General features: G+C 34.0%; 1 protein-coding gene across 1 annotated transcript in view; it reads left to right on the top strand.

Moving 5' to 3' along the window:
• LOC123249989 (cadherin EGF LAG seven-pass G-type receptor 3-like) overlaps nt 1–23,490 on the top strand; it is a 127,055-nt gene that overhangs the window by 82,317 nt on the left and 21,248 nt on the right. The window contains exons 16-17 of the mRNA XM_044679053.1: nt 13,426–13,567; nt 13,744–14,000. Of these exons, the coding sequence (XP_044534988.1) occupies nt 13,426–13,567; nt 13,744–14,000 (399 nt within the window). The remainder of the gene's footprint in view (nt 1–13,425; nt 13,568–13,743; nt 14,001–23,490) is intronic.

The raw sequence follows: 23,490 nt of genomic DNA, 5'->3' as shown, positions 1-23,490 counted from the left end.
TTATATTCAAGAATCACCAAAATAATCTCTCTTCTCTACTTGCCATACTGGCTGAAATTCTACTGATAATATTTTTCTAGGTTCAGATTATAATTTAAAAAAAATCCAGTTTGAGAATTAGGCATCCTTCAGCAAATGAAGGATTGTCTAGAGAGGTTGTCAAGAGAAGGAAAAGTGTCAGGAAAAAAAAGTTCATGAAAGAATACTAAAGGCAAGGAAATTTGAAAACAAATTAAATGTATAATTAGATTTTTTCCCCATGACTCTAAATCCCACCTCCCCATGTTCCTTCCCACATTACATGTTAACAAAGGGAGGATATAAGTTTTGTGCAGAGCCCCCCTATCTCTTTTCACCTTATCACGGCTGGGAAAGCAGGCTTTATGCCAGGTGGGAGAATCTACACACCTGGTTTACTTTTTATTAGGTTTGAACTTCTATTTCTTTTAGGTTTTTTTCTACTTCAAGTGATTATTAATAAACTTTATAAAATATAATACTTGGATTTATTGGATATTAATTTAAATCTTATATTAAAATAATGTCTTTTGCCACTGCTACTTATAAATGATACAATAATACTTTTTAGCTCTATATTACTTTATATTTCCTATATCGCAGTGTAGCCTTAAGAGAACTGTCAGCTGCATGTGTTTGCATTATAATTGAATGTAGTATACATGACTTTGTGTAGCTCCCACTGGTGATACCTTGTACCATCTCAGAATAAGTGACACAGAGACCTTCAAAGTAACTTAATGATGTGGCACCTCAACTCTCTGGGTCACTGCAACATCCTGCATATGCTACTTATGTAAGCTTCCCATTATGCAAGAGATTTATTTAATCAGTCAACAATTCAATTCAGAATAAATTCAATTACAGAATGCCTTGATATACTTTGCTAGGCAAAACAACCTAGAGATATTATTAGTGTCAACAAAAACAAGCTGAGTTGGTAGTAATTTCAACAACTTGAAGCAAGCCAGTCAATAAGACCTTGAAAGAAACAGTTTATCTTAATTAATCCACTTGTATGTATCAAGAGTCAGATATCTTTGTAACTATTTGATTAACAAAACCAGGCACAAAGCTGTCTGACCTGATGGAAGAAATAGCTCTCAACTCATCAAATCTTTGAATTAAAAGGCTGTTGTCAGATATTTTAATACAATCCCTGTCCTGTTTTTTACATGTTCTAGAATTGAGACTTAAAGATTAAATTTTTTGTGGTTATATTTAAGTCAAATTTTATATTTCATAGAGTAAAACAAACTTCTTAGTTCAGGGAATGCTATGAAAAATACCACCTTGAAGGTAAAGAGTTATTTTTAATGCAAATAACCATTTCTTTCTTTTGATAAATTCAAAATTTCAGAAATCAGTTTTGCATAAAGCTGAGGACAGATAGTTAAGATATATACAACAACTGGGGCAGCTAGGTGGCTCAGGGGATTCAGAGCTAGGCCTGGAGATGGGAGGTCCTGGGTTCAAATCTGACCTCAGACACTTCCTAGCTGTGTGACACTGGGCAAGTCACTCAATCCCCATTGCTTGGCCCTTACTGCTCTTCTGCCTTAGAACCAATGCCCAGTATTGATTCTAAGACAGAAGGTAAGGGTTTAAAAGAAAGAGCTATATAACAATCATATCTAATATTTTCTGATATATTGAGTTTGAAAAATCCTGGATTTGCTAGCATATTATATTATATTTATTTTATTTTGTCAATTTTTGGACCTGCAAGATTTAAAATTCAACTTGAAAGACATTGATTGGTTTCTGCTCTGAAATTATTTGACTACACAAATCCTATGCAGGCAGACTTAATTTATATAAACCACTAACTTCATCATTTTATCAAATGGAATAAATAGAGCTAAACCTAAGAATACTCTTTTATATAGCTTTGTTTAATTAAAAATGCAAGATTTATGTCATAATTCAGAAGTTAAAAACATACTTGTATTAGAGAGATACTTTATTCTTAGATGTCTGAATTCCTCATGCATTGTATAATGAATAATAGAATACTGTATATCTTAAGATTTGATATAATTTTATATAATTAGCTAAAAATTACACTGTATTAGATACTTTAAGAGAACAGATTCTGCCTTCATTATGTTTTGTAATATATTTAATAGGATTTTTGGATGAGTAAAATTGTCTGAAACTAACCATCCATATATGTCTAGGTGGTTGAAGCTATGCATTTTTGTTATCACAGTTGTATTAATATTAATCTGCCTATAAATGAATAAAATTTTCTATTCCTAAGATGGAAAAGGAAAGTTATTGGCAAGTTGTAGGCAGTTGTATGAGTCTTAACATGCCTCTTAATTAAGCATTAAATGAGGTAAACATTCGGAACTATTTTCATACATTATCTCAAGTTAGTCCAAACTCAATACATTTCTCTTAAATTGGGAACAGGTTTAAGAAAACCAATAGATTTCCAGACACTTTGGCTACCTCTGTTATTCAACATTTTCTGTAATGCACTTAATGGACATCTGCTCTAGAGTATACAGCTATTGCTAACATCTCTTCTTTAGGCTATAGCACTTATGTTCTGTGACTGCTTATGAAAGAGGACGTGGGGGTAGGGGGTATTGCCTGAACAGAATAGGCAATAAATAGAACTTCTTTGACCAAAAGTACTTCAACAAGATCAGCACTTTGACTTTGAGAATGTGCGAACAGTTAAAAGTTTGGCATAGCTATCTCATATAGACTTTGGAAAGACCAAATTTCTGTAAATCAATAGTTACCCTTCTAATGTTATTTATTAGGAACATTGAGAGAAATGAATGTGCTGCATTACCCAGTAATTGGAGATTCAGTGAACCAGGGTAATAATGGTACTTTGCCAAAATTCACCTGGCATGAGGCCCTGGAATATTATATTAAATCCCAGGCAACAGAAACAACACCACAGAAATAAGGAACTGATGATTCAAGGTTGGCAGGATCACCTTGTACTTAGTGTCCAGATACAACTCTGATAGACTGTTCAATAAGAATGCTGTATAAGGGAGAATTTCTCTTTCTCCAAAAAATCCCTACATCTCAATGACTAGAACGAAGATGTCAAAAAGCCTACAATTTTAAAGATGAATGGAAAGAGACAAATTGGAAAGGCTATAAAAAGATTTTGAAATGAATTGGTCTGGAGCATCATGTTGATCCTTTAAAAACTAATATTGTATTTTTATATTACTTGTAGCCTCAATACCTGAGCTTAAATTCCAGGGCTGCTGTTTGGCCACTTATGTGACTTTGGATAACTTACTTACAATTCTGAGCCTTAGTTTACTGATTTATAAAATTAGGGAGTTGGGATAATTTTTTTCAGAGTTTTCTTCTTGCTAGATCCGTGTTGGTGAACCTATGGCACACATGCTGGAGGGGGCTGATTCCCTCTCCCTCACACACACCTGAGGACATTTCTCACCTGACCCACCCCTCTGACCAGCTGCTCAATGGGAGCACTTCCTCTCTCCCTTGTCTGGGGTGAAGCACAGGGCATGAGGGTTGCAGTTTGGGTACTTGGTCTCTAAAAGGTTCATCATCACGGAACTAGATCTATGATTGGAAGGTCTTCATTAAGATTTCTTCTCTGAAACTTATGAACTACATAAAAAAAAATCTCTTGACATCTCTGAATCTTATTTTGGTCATTTATATTTAAGAGGAAAGGAGGATAAATACTTGTGCTCCTCTAGCACCTGAAGTTCAGTAGTTTGTGGCCACCAAATACATAAAACTAAAACTTGAAGAACCAAATAATGGTGTTTTGTCCTGTGTCTCATCCAATGGAAATGGGAAAAAAAAGGCCTCACGTGTGAGGCATCAAGGCCAAGAAGAGCGAAGCTGGTAAAATGAGTAATAAGAGTATCTCTCTCTATGTCTGCCTTTCTTTTGCCTATGCTTCCCCATACCAACTTGCTAGCTGAGGCAAATATAAGTTATGGTCTCTGAGAGTGATAAAACCACTAACCACCCACCTTCAGGATTTCCAGTTCCTAAGTCTTTACTTGATCACAAGATAAATTCAATGCATGTATTGAGAATCAATTTTGAGCTGTTTTGCATTTTTTGTCTTTTCTCTCCATATGATACAGAAGACACTTTGGACTTTAAGCAAACTGAACTATGTATTACTTAGAAATCTTGGGTTTCTAGAAGTTTTTTGTGCTATCTTGTTAGCGCCATTTTCACATTTTGATTGTGGATGGCACAGAAAAATGCTAGTGTTTATTGTGAATTTTTATTGCTATTATGTTCTTCTTGCTTTTACTAATTCTATAGCAAGAGTAAAACATTGTATACAGTGTCAACATGTTTCTGGCTATTTTTGTGAGAAACCAGTCCCCCTAATGCCATTTTAATATGGCTGAAAATACAGCAAATTTTAGAAAAAGTTGGGTTCAGTCATTTGAGTATAAAAACTGATTTTGGATTGTAAAATCCATATAATAATCTAAATTCCCTAGATAATGGGTTGGAAAAGAGAAGCTAGGAATGGATTTTCCACTTTCTCTGACAATAGAGATCTAGCTAACTTTAGGACTTCCAGTATGAAGTTCTATTAGCTCCCAATCTTTCCTGCTTTTAAAAACATCAGAAAAGTATCACTCCATCACACCTGCTAGTCAAATGTAAAATCAGCCTAATAAAATTTTCAGTTTGTCTTGTTCATAGGGATGTTATAGGGAATCCAATGACATGATATATATATATATATATATATATATATAATTTGTAAATCTCAAAGAAAGCTCCATTTTAACTATCATGATTTAGAGGCTTGAAAGCTAGCATTCATTATACTTTTAGAATGCTCTTAGTTATGAAGGATTTTATCTGTATTATTTAATTTGATGCACTTAAATACCCTTTAGGGCAGGTTTGTTAAAGTAAAAAGACATCTTCCCAGTCAGTCAGGCTCACAACCTAGGTGTCATCTTTTGTTCTTCACTATCTAAATAACCCAATTTGTCTCCCATTTACAATATGTAGCTAAGGACTATTTCATCTTTGCAACACATCTCAAATAAGTTCTTTCTTCAGATCTTATCTGCCTGCCTCAAGTATATTATTTCCCATTCCAGTCCATCTTCCATTCAGCCACTGAAAATATTTTCCTAATAAATGTGACATTGTGTCATCTTTCTACTGAATAAATCTCGTTGGCTCCCTATTACCTGCAAGATCAAATACAAAATTGTATATTGAATTGGCATTCAAAACCCTCCCCTTTCCTCACATCTTACTCCATACTATCTACTCTTTGATCCAGGGACAATGGTTTCTTTCCTGTTCCATGAATAGGATACTCTGTCTTTTGCCTCCCAAAATTTTCTCTGGGTGCCCTCTATGTATGAATGATTTCCCTTCTCATCTCTGCCAACTACCTTTCTTGAGTCTCAACTAAAACTTGTCTTCTATGGGAAGTATTTCCCAATTTCTCTTAATTCTCATGACTTCCTTATCTTATTATATCCTATTTATTGTGTATTTAACTTGTTTGCACATATTTTTTTTTACTTGTCACTATCATTATGTTTTAGCTCCTTCAGGGCAAGGAATAACTTTTGCCTTTTTGTAGTCCTGGCACTCAAAACAATGTGTGATAGATAATAGATTTTTTTTTAATTTTTTTAAACCCTTGTACTTTGGTGTATTGTCTCATAGGTGCAATATTGGTAAGGGTGGGCAATGGGGGTCAAGTGACTTGCCCAGGGTCACACAGCTGGGAAGTGGCTGAGGCCGGGTTTGAACCTAGGACCTCCTGTCTCTAGGCCTGACTCTCTCTCCCCTGAGCTACCCAGCTGCCTCCTAGATAATAGATATTTAATAATTGTTTATTGACTGACTTAAAGAGAGATGATTTCAGAGTTTAGAAAACCTAGGTTCAATTCCAGTCTTGACTATAAATAAATCACTTAGTCGTTCAGTGTCCTAAGACAACTTTCTGATTATAAATTGCAGAGCAGGTAAGGATATATGTTAAAGGCTGGAGTTTTTTAAATGGGAATTTGTTTAAAAAGTAGTTATTAGGGGGCAGCTGGGTTGCTTAGTGGATTGAGAGCCAAGCCTAGAAACGGGTGGTTCTAGGTTCAAATCTGACCTCAGACAGTTCCTAGCTGTGTGACCCTGGGCATGTCACTTGACCCCCATTGCCTATCCTTACCACTCTTCTACCTTGGAGCCAATACACAGTATTGACTCTAAGATGGAAGGTAAGAGGTTTAAAAAATAAAAATAAAAAAATAAAAAATAGTTATTAGTGCCCTTGACCATTTAAAAAAATAAAATAGTAATAATTAACTTTCAAAAATATCTTGTATATTTTTAACTTTAGTCATTTAATACATGTTATTTTATTCTTGCCTCTGATAATGTATCAGTTTCATTCTTAATGCCTTATTTTAAATGATGAAATATAAAAAAGACAATATTACCTAGTGCTGCCTTTCCTATATGCTGCTGACTTATATGAGCATATCTGTACTTATTCTTTCTCCAGTACTTCAACAAATCCCTGATCTCATTAATGTACATATTCCTACCACCAGTGCACACTGAAACACATACAGGCCATCTAATTTGTGACTTACCTATATTCTTACACAGATCCTTAAACAGAGGAACTATTCAATATGCTAAAGGCCTTCCTTTAGCTACTCTTATTGTTTTGGGCATCAGTCCTTATTTTTACTTTATGACTAGCTTATATCCCTTTCTGATTACATTTTTCTCCACTGATATACCTTGTTGCATTTGAATGTAACTCAGAATTGGAAATATTACATCATTTTCTTGCATTCACCGTGTACTTTTCTATTGGTACTTAAGTAACAAAATTCCCAAGATAGAATGAATTTTGCTCTTTGGCAAATAGCATTAGCAAGGCGAAAACATAATTTTGTTACAAAAGGTCAAACTGAGAAAAAAGAGAAGAATGGAATTGGACAAATGAATTTAAATCTAGAATCAACTCTCACTATTCATAGTTATTTGGAGTTGCAGAATTTTGACTGATTATAACTTTAAACATCTCTCCATGTTGGACTATTTTCATCAAAGTATGTTAAACACTCAAGGTTTTTTTTTTTTAATTATTATTCCCTTAATTCTAGGGAATTGGAATACGGAAGTTCTTGGCTAATTTGGAAATATTTTTATCTATAATTTATTACTTTATATGAGATTACTTTGATAATTTAGTTCAGCTTGTTCATGATAGACTGAAATAATGAATTTTAGCATAATATTCGTGATTTTTGAGGAGAAAAATTCCCACTTTAATATAAAACATAAATGATTATGAATTTTCCTTCGTTTAAAATTTGCTGATTTAGTCAATCAGTATTTGGCCATCTTTTTTTCAAAACTTCTCAGTGGTTTCATTATATTTTTCCTACACTATGGTATTCTGGATTTATAATGTCATTTTTTTCTGGGGTGCCCATTATCCCTTTATTATCTCTGCACTTCCTCTTTTAAAGGCTCTTTGGCATGTTTAGAATTTATAAGTTTAAATTTATCTTTTGATTCTCTTCTGACAAACATTCTTCTACTTCTATAGAATACAGAAAAATACTTCTGTATTTTTGAATTCTAAATCCAGCATTCATTTTTCTTAGATTTGCTATGATTTTTAGAACTTCATCATACATTGTAATTATCTACTCTATTGTTGTTAGTTCTGTTTCTTTCTAGAAACCTGTGATATCCAACATAACTTCCATATGAATATCTGCTTTTGAAAGTTTTAAAAATCTCTCCTATTGGTACTATTGCTCTACCTTTCAAATAAACTACTAAAAGCCATGCTTTTATGAGGAACTAAACCATTGGATCAACACTCCCTGGTACCGTGTTCACTTGTCTTTACTTTGGTCATTTCCTTATTTTCCTTTAATATACTTTCTCATCCTTCTGTCTCTGAGAACTATAAAAAATTATAATTATCATTTTCTCTGGGAAAAGGTAAATGGTAGAGTATTCTATTGTTTTATTTAACACTTTTGTTATTTCCCATCCCACAGCTCCCTCTTCCTTTAGAATTTAAGTTTCTTGAGGTCAGGGATCATCTTTTTCTTATTTTTTTAACTTCTAACCCTATACTTCATATGGTACATAATATAGGGCATAATTCATGTTTAATAAATGTCCTTCCTTTCTTCTTTTCTTTGTTCCTTCCTTCATTCTTTCCTTTGTTCCTTCCTTCCATCTTTTCCTTTCCCACCTCCCTGTTTTTCTCTTTATTTACTTCCCCATATATCTCCAGAACTATGATTTCATTAGTGTAGGGCACTTACCAAATGAAGACTCTCTACTAATGCAAATTGGCATTTTCAAAATTTAGTTCATTCAAAGAGCATGTACATACACACATATGTATATATAATATTTGCTAGATGCAAGATGCTGTATTATGATTTAGGGATACAAATACAGAAAGAAAATAGTCTGTTATTGGTGCATATATTCCACTAACATGTAGTAAGATAAGTAAACACAAAATATATAAAGATCAAATGCAGTATATAGGGGGAAAGGAAGAGGATGAAGGTAATGTTACTAAAACTTTGGAAGATTATAAGGAAAGGGCTCTTGCAGGAAAAGGTAAGTGTTTCCCAGAGGAAGAGGTAAGGAAGGAGAGCATCATACCCAAGGAAAACAGACTGTGCAAAAGCCAAAAGGTGGAACCTGTAATGTTACATACTGAGAAGAAAAGGTAGGTCATCTTGGTTGGAACTTGGATTGATTGAGGTGGAACAATATAAAATCAGTTGAGAAAAGTTGTAACCACATTGTGAAGGGTTTTAAATGTCAAATAGAAGATGATATATGATGTGAACAGATACTCAGATCTTGGGCATCATCGAGTCAGGGTTAGTCTCCCCTCATAATCACTGGCATGGCAAACCAAACCATGCCATCAGTCATTTGCCATAGGTCAGGGTGTATTAGAACCCACAATCCTAAAACAACTCAATTTAGGGAGAAAGTGACAATTTCTTTCTTAAAATTCAGTTAGCAAGAACTAAGAATGCTATTATAGTTTTGCTTTCACACAGTCAGAGAGCAGTTCTATTAGTAAATTTTAACTAATAGAGATAGAAGGCTTAATTATTACCAGTAAGTGAAAAGAGAAATAGCTGAGCCTAACAAAGATGCTGTGAGTTTCAAATTGCTTTTTGAGAGCCTTATACCTTTATTAAAGTGAATCACTCTTTTGATAAGATAATTGCAATTGGAAAAACTCAGAAAAATATTGAATTACTGCACCCAGACAATTTTCTGGATCTTTGCTTCAATTGTTCTCTTCTTCCATAGTCTATTAATTATATTTTGGCAACATGTTTAATCTGTTTAAACAAGATGGTTGATTTTAGGGGAAGAGTCTCCAGATCATAATTGCTGGAAGAAATATAGATTGTAAACATTTTTGGTCTCATCATAGATTTCAACATCTCTGTTAATTGCCATCTTTCCCCACTCCCAGTCTTACAGGATTAAATTTCATTTCCATTTTTTTTTTTGCATTTATTTAAAAAAAACATTTATTGTATACTAGCTTGATTGGGAGTACTTTCCTAATTGTTCAGGTTGAAAAAATAAATTCCTGTTTTCAATCATTAAGGGAATAAGTTGCTTATACAAACAGATAAAATTAAAATTAAAATTGATTCTGTGATCAAAGAATGAGGATTAAGATTTGCAGGTAGAAGAAGACCTTCTCACTGGGGAGATCTCTATAGGGGAAATAGATCCTGGTTAAATCTTTGAATTTCAGTGAGTTGTAATGTGAAAGGTAAGGTGAGGATTCCTTATGCCAGGCATGAGAGAAGACCTACACAAATCCATAAAGTCCATATGTGCAAAAGAGGCAGTTGTAAGATCAGAGAGTTGCTAGAAGGTATTGTTGATTATTATATAGAATATTTGTAGATTAGTACTGTGAAAACTGGTTTCATTTAGATTGTACAGTGCCTTGAATGTGAAGCCAAATTTTTATATGGCATTTCAGGTAATAGAATCCAAGGAAAGTTTTTAAGCAAATGAATGGTCAGATCTGTGTATTGTTATAAGGGTTTCCTAACCCTTATTGATTATTGGCATAGGATGGTAATACCAATAATTATGTTGGATTTGACTGTTTGAGAAATATGACTTCTCAGAGCAGCCTAAGAATTCCAGCTCAACCAGATATATAAAAATATTTTTATTATGGTTAAAAAAGCTAATGAAAGGGATAATATAAGGAAACGCATGTAAAATAAATTCTTATTGATATGTAAATCCCTAAAGTAAAATTTCTTACTCCAACCAACCAAATCTGATCCTCACAGATCTACTTCTCCAGCAGAGTTGAGGCTACTCTCTTTTCCTATTCTATCTAAATCCCCCCAAACTTTATATATCTACCTTATATAAATTATACACAAGAGAAATAATTTAGGTCTCTCTCTTCTTTGCTATATAGATGAACAAACAGCTTTGCATCTCTACAGCCTTCTCCACTCACCCAGCAAACCTTTTGGGCTTGCACTGATGTTTCAACAATAATCTTCTTCACTTGTCAGGTCTTTTAAATGAATATTAGACGTGAAAACACTGAGATTTTGCAAATCTCACTGAGAAGCTTAGGACCTCCTTTGGGGACAGGATCAACCCAAAACGTCAGTTGGGTAACTGTCTCCTAAAGCACTCTGGGAAAATTCTCTCTCAGTGTTCTAAATCAAATCAAATCAGTGTTCCCTATTTTACATCCATCTTGAAATTCTAGCTATGCCACAGGACCTGTTTGTCAATGGGGATCTCCATCAATATGGATATAGATATAACTACCATTCCTTGGAGGATTTCAGAAGACGAGGGAGTTCTCTATCATGGTTCACATAGAAGCTATGTGTTCAGGTTTAGCCATAAATTGATTACTTTATGGGTCCTTTTGGATACATGGTAACCTTGTTATTCATCTCAGTTTCCTTATCTGTTAGAAGAGAATTTGGGGCTAGATGACCTTTTGGCTTAAAGTCTATGATTAGATCGTACATTTTATGATATGAATGGCTAAGGTTTAGATAATACAGGGTTGAATTATGAAAATAAAATAAGTTTTAGACTATATATAAAAAAGGACAAAAGTTGTGATTAGAGAAAGAAATCTCAGAGTCTTAGATATAGAAAAGTTTCAATCAAGGAAGAAATGTTTTGATAATACCCATGAATGAACAAGGTAGGGTGGAGATAGAAATCATAGGAGTTGAGCATCTTGAGAAAATGAGAGCCTAATGTGCTAAATGTTTCATCAATATGGATATGGTTATGAATACCCTTCCTAGCATGATGGCAGGAGGTGGGGTAGCTCTCTCACATAGTTCACATAGCAGCTATGCAATATTGGCTTCTCTATTCTTAATCTCTCAGTTACCACCGCTTTTACATCTGTTCCCTACCCTCCACTCATACAACATTACTTAACTGAAACCTTTATCACTTCATATTTAAACCATTGGCATATTACTTTAATTGATCTGTTTTCCATCATTCTCATTTAAGATTTCAATTTCATTCAACATTTAAAGAGCTGCCAAAATACTCTTCATAATACTGTAGACAATTATTTATTAAGTAAGAATTATTTATTAAGAAAGAGTTCATTAGGAAATAGTGTTAAGTTGAGGAGATTTATAAGCTCAGTTTCTTTAAAAAATATGAATGGGATCTCAAATGGACTTATGGGTAAGAGAATGTTGAGTGATGGTGGAAGGTCAAAATGACAGTGGGGAGATAAGTGTATGCAGTTTCTTTCTCCTGATTCCATTGTGTACTTTGAGATTAGGAGTTATCATTTTCTCACTGAAAAAGTGAGAAAGAATATGGTATCCTCAAAGAAGAGTCATTGAGTTGATGTTAAAAGATGGAAATAGCATAAGAGGAAAAGATAGAAAATAAAAAATAGAATTCTTAAAAGCAAGATAGTAGGGATTCTAAAGGGTTTGGGAGCAGCTAGGTAGCATAGTGAAAATAGAGTGCCAGTCCTGGAAACAGGAAACTAATCTTCCTGAGTTCATTTCTGGCCTCAGATATTTACCAGCTATGTGTCCATGGGCAAGTCACTTAAACCCTCAGTTCCTCATCTGTAAAATGAAATGGAGAATGAAATGGCAAACCACTTCAGTATCTTTACCAATAAAACCACAAATGAAGTCACAGAATCAGACATAACTGATAAAAACAAGTGAATATCCAAAGGGCTTTAAGGAATCTAGAGATTGTGGAGGGAAAAGTATGACCTGGGGAGAGATCTGTATAAAAAGAAAGGTACCAAAGATTATAAAGAGCAGCACTTTGGGAGATAAGCTTAAACAATTTAATAGGTAAATGGTTGTTGAATTAATCAGAGTATTTAAATGAAAATGTAATAGAGACTTCAAAAGTGTTTTCCCTGTGATCTAAACCAACTTAATTGTAGCTAGGAAAAGTACTAGGCTTTGGTGAGATATTGAATCAGTGTTGATTGCAAATGAAGAGCTCTTCTCTATTTGGTATAAAGGTCATAATTTGGGATATAATAATCCTTAAAAAATGCAGGACACATTTATTCAGATAAACATGTATCTGTTGTGAAATTTATTTTATTATGGAAGTAACACAATATGGAAGACAGCATTTAACTTTTATGAATGTTAGTTGTCTCATGTGTGACAAAGGAATAACTGGATGATGCCACCTCCTCATGGAACTCATAGATGTCTCTGATATTCGGCTCAAGTGCTACCTTCCACACAAAATCTTACTTTATCTCTTCACTCAGTTCTTGGTGCCTTCTGCTTGCTCTTAAATTATTTTGTATTTACCTAGCTGTGTATATGTTGATGCCCCTGAGTAGAATGTAAACCCTTTGAGGTCAAGAAGTATTTTATTTATTTTTCTTTGCATCCAGAATTCCTGACACATTGTAATAAAATGCATTTAATCAGATCAAATACTTACTTGCTGTAGTTGTACATGCTACCTAATTTACAGTGGTGTTATGAGGATTAAAATTTGAGAAATTCATGTAAAACAATGGTGCTATTTTTTTTTTGCATCATGGATTTCTTAGTCTGGAATGTTTTAAAGAAATAAAATAAAATAAACAGGATTACAAAGAAAATGAATTGCATTGAAACAAAGATAAAAAAATTGTTCCCATACAAATGCATGGACCCCTAAAAACTATTTACAAACACTTAGAGTTTTGTGAACCCTATATTAAAAACTCCTGATGCAAAGCACTTTTAAAGAATGGAAAACTGCATAAATAGTATGTTAGCATATAGATCCTAATTCATATCTGACCAACAAACATATTCAGAAGAACCAGCCTCAGTATTAAACCATTTGCTTATATTATAGAATATAAATGATGAACCTCCTATCTGTAATCCAGCACATTTGGAAAAGATTATCTATGCTCCAACTAAGATACCCTTTCTTCAGCTGAATTGTTCTGACAAAGATTCTTCTCATAAGGAACTCAGTTATTCAATTATAAGAGGTGAGAGCAATAAGTTAAAATGGGTTTTTTTCTATCAAAAGAAAATGTTTTTTGACCATTGGAAATGTACCATTAGGGTTCTTTTTGTAACACAGTATTGCCCAGATGAGACAATATTAGTTACATTCAATATGGAATCATGTTCCGTTCTAATTTTATTACTTCATCATTCACAGGAAACACAAACAACTGGTTCACACTAGAGAGACCAGGTGTTGATCCTCCTTCTTTGGCCACCACTAAAAATTTCCAGTACGATGTGTTTCGAGAGATTAAAGATCCCACCACTTTCCAGCTACTTATTGAAGTGACTGATGAATTAGGTGGGAATAAAGCTAGTCAGCTGTCAACCACTGCAACCGTAATAATTCATATGTTGCCTTGGACTACCATTCAGCCAACTACAGCCACAAAAACAACAATTACAACAACAGTAAGTACTTAGTGATGAAACAGAACTCCCGAGTAGTTTAAATTAGTCTATAGAGTGTAAAAAGAAATACAGTGTTGGCAAAGCTGAACGGAAGTTTTTTTCCTATTTTTTGGCACCAAGAGACATCAATGAAACAATTATTTCAATCTACTTAGATTTTCTTCAGCTAACAGGGAAAACTATGATAGCTATTAGTCATTAATTGGGTCTAAAAGTAAATATTCTATTAATGTTACCCTGAATCGTGCTCTACCATGTGTCTTCATTATGAATTCATGTAATAATCCTTATACTGTTTTGATTCCTGAATACACAATGGAAATTTTATAACAAAAAAATGATCTATGCCCCATTCTACTTGTGAAGGAGGCTTTCTTTTATGTAAAAATAATAATAAAATGATTTAGTATATTATTCTCTATACCAGAATATTTAATATTAATGTTACTTGATAATATTTAATAAATGATTATATAAATGTTTAATGCATGTGCGTATAAGTATTAATTTAGAGAGAGATGTGACTCCTCAAAAGGATTTTGTATAATTGAACAGTAATTTTTAGTATTACCTAAATGATAGTATCATGAACAAAGGAATTGATTAATTATACCTTGAAGGATGGATAGAAATTCTGGTAGAGAGAAAAAAAATCATTGATTTGTGAGTCAGAGGACCTGCCTCTGACAGGGGCTATTTGCATGCTGTTACAAAAGTCACTTAACCACTTAAAGCCTAATTTCTCTGTAGAAATTGGGGTCTGGACTAGCTGGTTTCTGAAGTGTTATTTTGCTCTAGATCTCTAATCCTACATGTTCTTATGGCAAGGGTTAACAACATTCAGGTAGTATGAGTAGCCCAAGAAAGGGCACAGAAATGGGAAAAAATATGATATTCTTCATTAAAAGTATAAAGGATGGACAATTTCTGTAGATGAACAGCAGAATTGTTAGTTTCAATCACCAAAGAATTTTTTTTTTATTTTCCCATAGGCAATGGGAAACTATTAAATATTTCTGAGAAGGCAAGTGAAGAAAAGGCTAGAAAAAGAATCTGTTCATGGCCTTAAAAAGTGAAAATAGATCTATCAAGAAAATGAGTAGATTTGTCTTTGTACGAACATACTATGTTTAAATCAAAGAATATAATTTAACCTATCTACTTATTTTAAGAGCAACTATAGAAGAACTATGTTGGAAGGACATTGTGAATATATACATTTCTGAATATATACATTTCTTCAAGGTGTGTTACTCATCTGTCAACTATGAGAAGTACTTGGTTAGTTTATTTTAACAATACAAAGACACATTCAGGGTACTAATCATTTCGATGAAACCATTGACTAAACAGTGTTTCCATAGATGCAACTTTTAAATTTATTCTCTGAAATAGTTTACGTGCCATATATAATTTGCTCAACCCCACCCCTGACAATCTAAATGTATTTTCTCCATGAATGAACATGTTTCTCTTTCATTCGCCAATGCTCCTTATTCCCTTTATATTTTTCTTACCAAACTGGTACTCCCTTTCACTGTTGGCATGTTCATGACAGATCATAGCTATGCATTATACTTGAGAGTTAGCAAGAATCTTAGATATTTTCTCCTTCACGTTCTTCATTGTGTAGGTGAGAAAACAAAAGCACAGAGAAGTCCATTTTCCCCCCTAACGTCTCTCAGGAATAAAATCTTGATTTCCTATTAAAAGGAGGATCCTTTAATACAAAAAAAGCTGAATGATACCTTTTTTAAAAAAATTATATTGGTTAAATTCAGACTGCAGATATATTTTCCAAACATGTTAATGGTTCTGTATAAATATTTTCATTTTATCATGAATTGAATATACTTTGATACACCTTCAGCCTTTCTTCCTTATCAATATATTTCTCAGAATTTAAAACAAATAGTTGGAAGCCTGGTAATCTGAGAGCTTTCTAAAACAGTACCTAAATGTACTATTTGTATTATATTATTGGCAATTAAAGTTGGCGTCAAAATTATTCAATCATTTTAATAGTTATGAAAGATATACATACATATATGCACTTTTTGTTTCATTAGTGTAGCAATCCCCCTAAGAGGAAATTTCTACCAATACAAATTGCCAATTATTTTGCAATTTATAGACTTAGTTGGATGGAGCAATAAGAAAGTAAATAACTTGCCTATGGCCACTTGTCCAATATATATCATGTATGGAATGTGAACCCAGATCTTCCTAGCTGTAGGACCAATTCTCTGACTTCTACACTGTGTTCTCTCTGTTCATGAGCTGCTTATGTAAAATCATTCTGCTGAGCATCAAGCTAGCCTTTCTATCTTCATTATTTTATCTTCTTCTATCTAGAATTATATTCTTAAGAGGCGTTCTAGTCAGATATATAGTAAATATCTATTAAGTTTCTACCTTTCACATAACTATATAGGGCAGAAGATAAAACTAAAAGCCAAAGCTCCCCTTGGAGGTTAAAAGAAAAGTGTCATTGGTTACCCTATTGAAATTTTACTACCTTGTCCAGTGGAAAATATTAATACCATAACAAAAGCAACATGGTATTAAAGTGAAAGCCACAAATAAAGCTAAGCCACTAGCCAGGAACTTTGAGCTTTGTATTACATAACTCCATATATTCCACAAACATGTTAACACTTGAAAAAAAGCTTAAGAAATGATAATCCACTGAAACAATAATCTTTTTTTCAAACATTTATTAATATTCATTTTTAACATGGTTACATGATTCATGCTCCTCCTTTCCCCTTCGCCCCCCGCACTCCCTCCACCCATGGCCAATGCACATTTCCACTAGTTTTGTCATGTGTCCTTGATCAAGACCAATTTCCAAATTGTTGGTAGTTGCATTGGTGTGGTAGTTTCGAGTCCACACCCTCAATCATTTCCACCCCGACCCATGCACTCAAGCAGTTGTTTTTCTTATATGTTTCCTCTCCTGCAGTCCTTCCTCTGAATGTGGGTAGCATTCTTTACCATAAATCCCTCAGAATTGTCCTGGGTCATTGTATTGCTGCTGGTACAGAGGTCCATTACATTCAATTTTACCACAGTATATCAGTCTCTGTGTACAATGTTCTTCTGGCTCTGCTCCTTTCGCTCTGCATCTGTTCCCAGAGGTCTCTCCAGTTCGCCTGGAACTCCTCCAGTTTATTATTCCTTTTAGCACAATAGTATTCCATCACCCGCATATACCACAGTTTGTTCAGCCATTCCCCAATTGAAGGACATACCCTCCTTTTCCAATTTGTTGCCACCACAAAAAGCACAGCTATAAATATTTTCGTACAAGTCTGTTTATCTATGATCTCTTTGGGGTACAAACCCAGCAATGGTATGGCTGGATCAAAGGGCAGGCATTCTTTTATAGCCCTTTGAGGATGATTCCAAATTGCCAGCCAGAATGGCTGGATCAGTTCACAGCTCTACCAGCAATGCATTAATGTCCCAATTTTGCCACATCCCCTCCAACATTCATTACTCTCCCCTTCTTTCATTTTAGCCAATCTGCTAGGTGTGAGGTGATACCTCAGAGTTGTTTTGATTTGCATTTCTCTAATTATTAGAGATTTGGAACACTTTCTCATGTGCTTATTGATACTTTTGATTTCTTTACCTGAAAATTGCCTATTCATGTCTCTTGCCCATTTATCAATTGGGGAATGGCTTGATTTTTTATACAATTGCTTCAACTCCTTGTATATTTGAGTAATTAGACCCCTGTCAGAGTTTTTCGTTATAAAGATTTTTTCCCAATTTGTTGTTTCCCTTTTGATTTTGACTACATTGTTTTTGTTTGTACAAAAACTTTTTAGTTTAATATAATCAAAACCATTTAATTTACATTTTGTAATTTTCTCTAACTCTTGCTTGGTTTTAAAGTCTTTCCTTTCCCACAGATCTGACAAGTAAACTATTCTGTGTTCAATTAACTTGTTTATATTTTCCCTCTTTATATTCAAGTCATTCACCCATTCTGAATTTATCTTGTTGTAGGTTGTGAGATGTTGATCTAGACCTAATCTCTCCCATATTGTTTTCAAAATTTCCCAGCAGTTTTTGTCAAATAGTGGATTCATGTCCCAAAAGTTGGGCTCTTTGGGTTTATCATACACTGTCTTGCTGATGTCATTACACCCAAGTCTATTCCATTGATCCTTCTCTCTATGTCTTAGCCAGTACCATATTGTTTTGATGACTGCTGCTTTATAGTATAGTTTAATATCTGGTACTGCTAAGCCCCCTTCCTTCACATTTTTTTTTCATTATTTCCCTTGATATTCTTGATCTTTTGTTATTCCAAATGAAATTTGTTATAGTTTTTTCTAATTCAGTAAAGAAGTTTTTTGGTAGCTTGATAGGTATGGCTCTAAATAGGTAAATTAATTTGGGTAGAATTGTCATTTTTATTATGTTAGCTCGACCTACCCATGAGCAATCAATGGCTTTCCAATTGTTTAGATCCAGTTTTATTTGTTTGGAAAGTGTTTTGTAGTTGTTTTCATATAATTGCTGTGTTTGTTTTGGTAGGTAGATTCCTAAGTATTTTATATTGTCTAGGGTGATTTTGAATGATGTTTCTCTTTCTACTTCTTGCTGCTCTAGTGTGTTGGAAATGTATAGAAATGCTGATGATTTATGTGCATTTATTTTGTATCCTGCAACTTTGCTAAAGTTGTTGATTATTTCTACAAGCTTCTTAGTTGATTCTCTAGGATTTTTTAAGTAGACCATCATATCATCTGCAAAGAGTGATAGCTTAGTCTCCTCCTTGCCTATTTTGATACCTTCAATTTCTATCTTTTAATTTATGTCCAGAAATTCTTTGATAAAGTGCCGATAAATAAGCCCAATCATATCCTAGTTAAAAGCAAAATGTTATCAGGTCTCTATTAACCCACATATAATGTTTAATTATAGATGTTTAATATAGGCCAATGGAAGGGGAGAATATAGTTTAACCATGTTGCATGGATCAAATTGAAATCTCCTTCCCCCCCTTTAGGCTGAGATGTTAAATAAAGCCAATAATATAATTAGTAGATACCACTTCCTTCTGGATTTGCAATTCCCCAAGAAATCTGGAAGTTCATTTCCTTAAGGGAAGTGAATCTAGCAAATGTGTACCATCTTAAAGAAGAGAGTCCAGAAAATTTATTTTATTAGCATGGAAGGTGATAAAATGTTTGCTTATCTTTTCCCCTAGCTATAGGTTTATTTTGTAACCAATAGCAAAACATCAGTTTAATCCCTCAGAATAATATAAGGTAGAATCAGAAAAACAGCATGCATAAATGTTTGTATGTATGTGTGTGATAGACAAGTGGGGAGGCAGAGAGGATTCACTGATGCATGGAAGCACTGTTAGTAGTAATGATAGTAGTAGAGAGTAGTCGTCATCAACTTCCAAGGCTATCATGAGCAAAACTTGAGGCTCACAGACCTTCCTGTCAAGCTACTCCTTGTTATAAAAAATTAGCTTCTCAAAGGTTGCTATTTCTTCCCTCAGAGTTTGAGGTGTGATATCACTGAGATTTTGTAATATTGTCAGTTATGAGTTCCAATCTACTGACCCCATTTATTATTAGCTGTACAATTAGGTTTTTAAAAGGGGCATTTTCTAATTAGGTATAAGTGGTATAAAAACAATTTCACACCCACCCCAAATAACAAACCTCTGGGACATACTCTCCCATAGTTACATGGATACAGGGAGAAAGTGGGCACCTGTAGGAAAATGTTAACTCGCAGCTTCTAGTTACTAGAAATCCTTTTTCCATTTCATATAGTAGTCATGAATTTTCCATTAGCTAAACCTTTCTGCTGGACTTGGAAACTAGAAGTCCTTTTAGAGACCTAAAGCTCCCATTACTTGATGTATTTATCTTTTTTCTTACCTCCCAATGCAGACACTACTCTCAACTACTGCTGCAGAGTCAAGTTTATCTATGTCAAACTTCAGTTCACAAGGCTGTCCTTAGTCAATAGAAAGAGGGGGAGAAAAGAGAACTCTTTGCCCTACCTACTTCTCCCACTTCTTTGACCAGATTGGCTTCTTGTTTTAATATCCTGTCGGAATCTCAAAATTTTGGTTCCAAATTGACTTGCCATGGTATGCATAAGCCCGGAGGTGTGTACAATTCTTTTAATAGATTCCACTATATTTGATATATGTTCTCATAGGATTTAATTCAGTGATCAAAGTACTTCACTTTTCCAAAACTGATTTAGAACGTGTTCACAGAGTTTACAGACATGATTCATTGATTCAGTAGATTGTCAAGGACTTCCTCTTAACTAATTTACACTTGATTAATTCACTAATTCAATTTAAGACTTCATCATTATATTAATATAGATTGTATATCCCCTCTACACTTAGCTCTCATGAAAGAGTATACAGAAAGGAGGGAGAAAGGAAGGAATGGAGGAAAACTTGAGGGACCTGCTCAGTAGAGGGGATACAGAACTGAAATTGTTAAAGGAATACCTAAGGCAAAAATTCCTTCCTCTCATCTTCAAAAGAAATATTTTAGTACCTTCTTTCTCATGATCAAATTACTCCTGAGTGCTCATTTCCCCCCCCCCCCCCATTTCCCCAGTCATGCATCATCTCCAACAAAGTTCTTGGTGGCTTCGCAAGAGGGATTCTTAACATAGGTCCCTTGAACTTAACATTGTTTTTCATTAACAGCATTTCATTTTAATTGGTTTTCTTGGTGATCCTATATATTATATTCGAAGTATTTTAATAACCTTCTGAGAAGCAGTTCATAGGTTTTATAAGGCTGCCAAAGATCTCTGGTACTATAATTTAAAAAATTAAGAAACTTGATTTATGTTTTCTCTCACCTTTTTAATGAAGAGGTTATAATGGAGGAGTTCTCAAGTTATTTTTCATGTTGTGACTAATTGTCAGATTTAGGCATTTCCTGAAATGATTTTAAAACTGATTAAAATAATTTTAAATAATTTCATAATGAATTTATGAATTATGAATCCTAGACATCATGGGTGGAATATGATCAATCTAATATATCCCAGTGTTCAAAGAGTATATGAGGACATCTGGTACTTTCTTCCAAGATCTAGTGAAGATGATACTTTACATCTTGTTAGACATTACTATGCCTATTATGAAAGGATTATTTCTTGGGAGTATTCATAGAATTTCACCCTCTTTTATGACAAAGACATAAGTGAGACAATGTTTGGGCATAAAGAGATTATAGTTTCTTTCACACGTATATGATCTTTTTTTAACTATAGGTATTTTTATCATATTAAATTTATATTTTTCCACATTACAAGTCAATGCAATTTTAATATCATTTTTCTGAAGTTTTGTAATACACATTCTCTCTTTCTTTCACCCCTTCCCCATTCCCAAGAAGAGAAGTATTATGATACAGATTGTATACATATTATCAAATAAGAGACATAGTTTTCTGTGTTTGTCATGTGGCAGAAGATACATATTGCTTATACTAGAGAAAAATGAGGAAATACAATAAAAATAGTATGTTTTAATTTATATCCAGGTCTTTCATCAACTCTTTCCAAAGCAGTGGACTTCTATATTATCTTTATATATTTTATAAAGAAATATTCTGTGAACAGAATTTACATCAGTAAGGTTTTGTATTATATTTATTCTTAATTAGTCCTTATTTATAGGGCAGCTAATCAGTCAGTCAGTGAACATTTATTAAGTGCTTACTCTGTACAACAAAAGGGGATACAAAAAAAGGCAAAATATATTCCCTGTCCTCAAGGGTCTCAAAATTGAATGGGGGAGACAAGCAAATAAATGTCTTCAGAGAAGCTATATATAGGAAGGTACTAGAATGAAGAAAAATTGGGAAAGGCTTTTGTAGGAGATAAATTTTTAATTGGAACTTAAAGGAAACTGAGGAAGGCACTAGATGGAGATAAAGAAGGTGGAACATTCTAGGCTTGTGGGGAAATCAAAGAAAATGCAAGAAGCTGAGAGATGGGCTCTCTTTTTTAATGGAACAGCAAGGAGGCTAGTGTCATTGGGTTGAATATAGTGTGGAGTAAAGAGTAAGAAGACTGGAAAGGATATAGAGGGCTAGGTTAGGACAGGTTAGGAATACCAAACAGAAGATTTGTATTTGATTCTAGAAGTCATGAGGAGTCATAGGAGTTTATTGAACAGAAAAATAACATGGTCTGACCTGTGCTTTAGGAAAATCACTTTAGTGGTTGAATAATGGATGGATTAAAGTGGAGATAGGCTTGAGGCAAGCAACCCCCCCCAGCAAGCTTTTATAGCAGTCATTGCATAAGGTGCTAAGGGTTTGCACTAGTGTGGTGGCAGTGTCAGAAGAGAGAAGAGATATACTTGAGAGAAATTAAAAAGGGGACATTTTCAGATCCTGGCAATATATTCGATATGGTGGTTGATAGTGAGAAATTGAAGATGACCCCGAGGCTCTGAGGCTGAGAGTCTTGGAGGATCAAGTTGCCTTCTGTAGTATCAGGGAAGTTGATGTGGAGGGTTTGGGAGAAAGATAATGAGTTCAGTTGTGAATATGGTGAATTTAGGAGTCTCTGCAACATACAGTTCGAGAGGTCTGAAAGATAGTTGGAGATATGAGACTAGAGTTCAGTAGAATTCATCATAGAGATGGCAATTGAATTCCTGCGAACTGATGAGGTCCCCCAATGAAGCAGTAGAGGGAGAAGAGGACACAACCCTTTGGGGCACATATGGCTAGAGTACATGATCTGGATGAGGAAAGTACGTATCACCGTGGATACAGTATTATACCTGAAAATAGGCAAACATGATTTAAATTCAGTTCTCAGACATTGACTATCTCTGTGACGCTGAGCAAGTAACTTGAGCTGTGTCTGTCTCAGTTCCTTCAACTGTAAAATGGGGATAATAATAACATGTATCCCCCAGGGTGGTTGTAAGGATCAAATGAGATATTTGCAAAGTATCAAGCAAAGTGGCTGTCAAAAACTAGATACTTACTAAATTATTGTTCCTTTTCCCTTCCACCGTTTATTTCAGAGATTTTTTTTAAATTTTCAAACAATTGTATAGAACTACATTTTAAAATTATATTTTTCCACTTTTGATTCAACTTGAATTACATTTGTGACATTCCCAAGTGAGCTTGGCTCACTCAATAGCCTTGGTCCTCAATTTTTTTTTCTCTGTAAAGGAAGGTGTCAGACTAACTAGCTTTCTAGGTGCCTTTCAGCTCTAGATCTATGAACCGAGGATCTTAAGTACCCAATTAATGTTTGCTGTATTTTTCTATAGACTAGGAGAGAGAGCATAAAAGGGTATAATTTAGCTTCTGAGGGAAAAAAAGAACACAAAAAGTTACCCTGGTGTCTTGGTTTGTGCTGTGGAAGCTTAACAGAAACTAAGCACTCTTATAAATGAATATAGAAGTATGTCTTATAAAAATTAAGGAAGTGTGTTTAGTCA

This window comes from Gracilinanus agilis, chromosome 5, assembly GCF_016433145.1.
Source record: "Gracilinanus agilis isolate LMUSP501 chromosome 5, AgileGrace, whole genome shotgun sequence".
Classification (NCBI taxonomy): domain Eukaryota; kingdom Metazoa; phylum Chordata; class Mammalia; order Didelphimorphia; family Didelphidae; genus Gracilinanus; species Gracilinanus agilis.
Note: the sequence above shows the minus strand (reverse complement) of the source record. Positions and strands in the feature narration are given on the sequence as shown.